Source organism: Monopterus albus, unplaced genomic scaffold, assembly GCF_001952655.1.
Source record: "Monopterus albus unplaced genomic scaffold, M_albus_1.0 scaffold125.1, whole genome shotgun sequence".
In the NCBI taxonomy this organism is placed as follows: Eukaryota; Metazoa; Chordata; class Actinopteri; order Synbranchiformes; family Synbranchidae; genus Monopterus; species Monopterus albus.
In genome coordinates this window covers 1,100,164-1,102,808 of record NW_018128005.1, presented here as the reverse complement: position 1 = coordinate 1,102,808, position 2,645 = coordinate 1,100,164, and the positions used below count along the sequence as shown (strand labels likewise).

General features: G+C 40.6%; 1 protein-coding gene and 2 non-coding genes across 3 annotated transcripts in view; 1 reads left to right on the top strand and 2 right to left on the bottom strand.

Annotated features, from left to right (window-relative positions):
• Positions 1–2,645, top strand: part of pfkpb (phosphofructokinase, platelet b) — a 40,296-nt gene that overhangs the window by 24,613 nt on the left and 13,038 nt on the right. The window contains exon 8 of the mRNA XM_020612456.1: positions 2,446–2,550. Coding sequence (XP_020468112.1) covers positions 2,446–2,550 — 105 coding nt within the window. The remainder of the gene's footprint in view (positions 1–2,445; positions 2,551–2,645) is intronic.
• Positions 209–300, bottom strand: trnar-ucu (transfer RNA arginine (anticodon UCU)). Its single transcript is given in 2 exon segments — positions 209–244; positions 264–300. It is a non-coding gene; the product is annotated as a tRNA-Arg (tRNA).
• On the bottom strand, positions 750–841 carry trnar-ucu (transfer RNA arginine (anticodon UCU)). The gene is given in 2 exon segments: positions 750–785; positions 805–841. It is a non-coding gene; the product is annotated as a tRNA-Arg (tRNA).

The following is a 2,645-nucleotide window of genomic DNA, read 5'->3' as shown; positions in this document are numbered from 1 at the left end:
TCCTTACAGTTTTGTTTTAGTCTTACTGTTATGTGATGCTTTTATTTTTATTATCAAATAGCTTTTTATTTTCTAGAGACTATAACCTTGTGAATATCTGTCAATATGGTTCTTTTCCATAACACTGAATGTTTTACTAAAGAGTTGGTTAATGCTTTAAACTTCATCAGGGAAGTCACATTTTACCCTAACTTACCCTGTAAAACCTCGACTCTGGTGGGACTCGAACCCACAACCTTTGAATCACATCTCAAATGTTTGACTAGAAGTCCAATGCGCTGTCCATTGCGCCACAGAGCCGGATGATTAAGTAATAGTGATGTGTCGTTCACGAATGATTCGTTCATTTTCAGCAAATCTTTCCCATGACTCGAGAAGATCGGGTCATCTCGGGGAGTGATTCGTTAGTTTTGTGTTGACCGCGCATGTGCAGCATTGCATAGGATTAGTACACCTTTCGAGTCCTCGGTTTCAAGTCGTTCGTTTTTGTAAAGTGACATAACTGCTTTGTTGGATACAGAAATTAGTTAATTTTCAACCGTCCTTACAGTTTTGTTTTAGTCTTACTGTTATGTGATGCTTTTATTTTTATTATCAAATAGCTTTTTATTTTCTAGAGACTATAACCTTGTGAATATCTGTCAATATGGTTCTTTTCCATAACACTGAATGTTTTACTAAAGAGTTGGTTAATGCTTTAAACTTCATCAGGGAAGTCACATTTTACCCTAACTTACCCTGTAAAACCTCGACTCTGGTGGGACTCGAACCCACAACCTTTGAATCACATCTCAAATGTTTGACTAGAAGTCCAATGCGCTGTCCATTGCGCCACAGAGCCGGATGATTAATTAGACATATGAACACGAACACGAACACAAACCCCAATAGAAGGAAGTCTTAATTATATTTCCTGTAGAAAATTTAGTAGGATGCAGTTTGCCCAGTCACATTTTAACCTAATTTATCCCCCGTAAAACCTCTTGAACCCACAACCTTTAAGTCACGTTTCAAACATCTAAGTAGCCAGTCAAAACGCTTTCTGTTGCCTCACAGAGCTACCCAGTCTAGTTTTTGGAAATATCAGTGATAATGTGCTAGCACTGTTATAGACTGGTGACCTGTCCAGGGTGGACCCCACCTCTTGCCCATTATCAGCTGGGATTGGCTCTAGCCCCACCAGGATATAATAACTGAGAAACATAACGTTTATACAGCCACATCAGCTGGTTGTTTATGTTTACTTATAAACTTCAAACCAGGAGGGTCACAACTATTTCGTTTTACTAGTTACAAGGTTTTCCAAAATAGTGGTCACCTGCACTCAAAACAGGACAAAAACAGCTATTTGACCACAGGAGGCCTCAGTAGCCAGCCACCATTTGTCAAGGTTTAAATGCCAGCAGCCTGTTCAGAATGATGGTTAATGTATAGGAATACACACATCTGTGCCTTCTTCGTCCTGTGAAGCATTGGGACTCAAATCCAAACCTTAAGTAACTGAGCAGATGTCCAGTGGGCTATCAGTTGCACCACTAAGGCAGCTGGTCACAGTCAGGCACATGCTTCCTTTTGATTTTTAGCACTCTGACACCGATAATACATCAGCAGATGACTTGACGAACAATAAAGTCACTACTAACTGTATTCATTTTGCATTATCTGACACCGACTGATTCATTTCCAGTAGATGTGATGTGGTGAGTGTGTTTGTTATCATCTAGAGCTGATCTCGGGGTTCCAAGTTAAATATTATCATAGTTGCTGAAGGAGCCATTGACAGGCAAACACAAGCCATTACCTCTGTATTTGTGATTTTGTCTGGACACCTGCCACATTCTGGGGGAACATTTCTAACATTTGTGCAAAAATATCTTTACCTGCAGTTGCTAGCTGTAGGCCCCTGGTGCTTAGGTTCATGTAAGTGGCACTTACTGCAGATGTTGGTCGGCCCGTGAATGCTACTGTGTGACAGTTGGTGGCAGTAATGTGTAATACTGAGCTGGAAACAACAGGGAAAAAGATTGCTACCTAGCTAGCAAACAGGAAGTCAAAGGAGATGCATGTAGCATGTTAGGCACCAAGGATGAACACAGGGTTTCTTTACACTAACCCTTCCATCTACTGTCCCACCAGAAGAACAGTAAGTGGTAAAATGTTGTCAGTCTATGTAGGAGGTGGGACTTGTTGTGTGTCTTGTTTCAAGGAAATTGGTTTTCCCTCCAACAAAGCAGTTTGGCTAGCTGTATATCTGAAACTTCCCCCACAGTGTGGCAGGTGCTTGTCGTAGACAGACAATCAGCTAAATGAAAAAATGTCTTTAAAGATGTGAAGATTTGTCAGTAGTTGGTCTGAGATTATCCTCCATTACTGGATCCAGCTTTTGGGAATGCAGAAGGTTTTCTGTCATGTTTTAAATGCTTTAACTTGTTTATGTCTCTCTAGAACCGTGCTGATAAGAAAAGGCTGAACATTATTATAGTAGCCGAGGGCGCCATAGATTGCCACAACAAGTCTATAACTCCTGATTATATCAAGGATGTAAGTATGGTGGGAAAGCCTGGGCCTACAGAATCCTCTCTTTTATTTCTTTTTGTGGTTTCATGTTGGCTCCTGTAGATTATACAGGACATTTTGCATTTCCT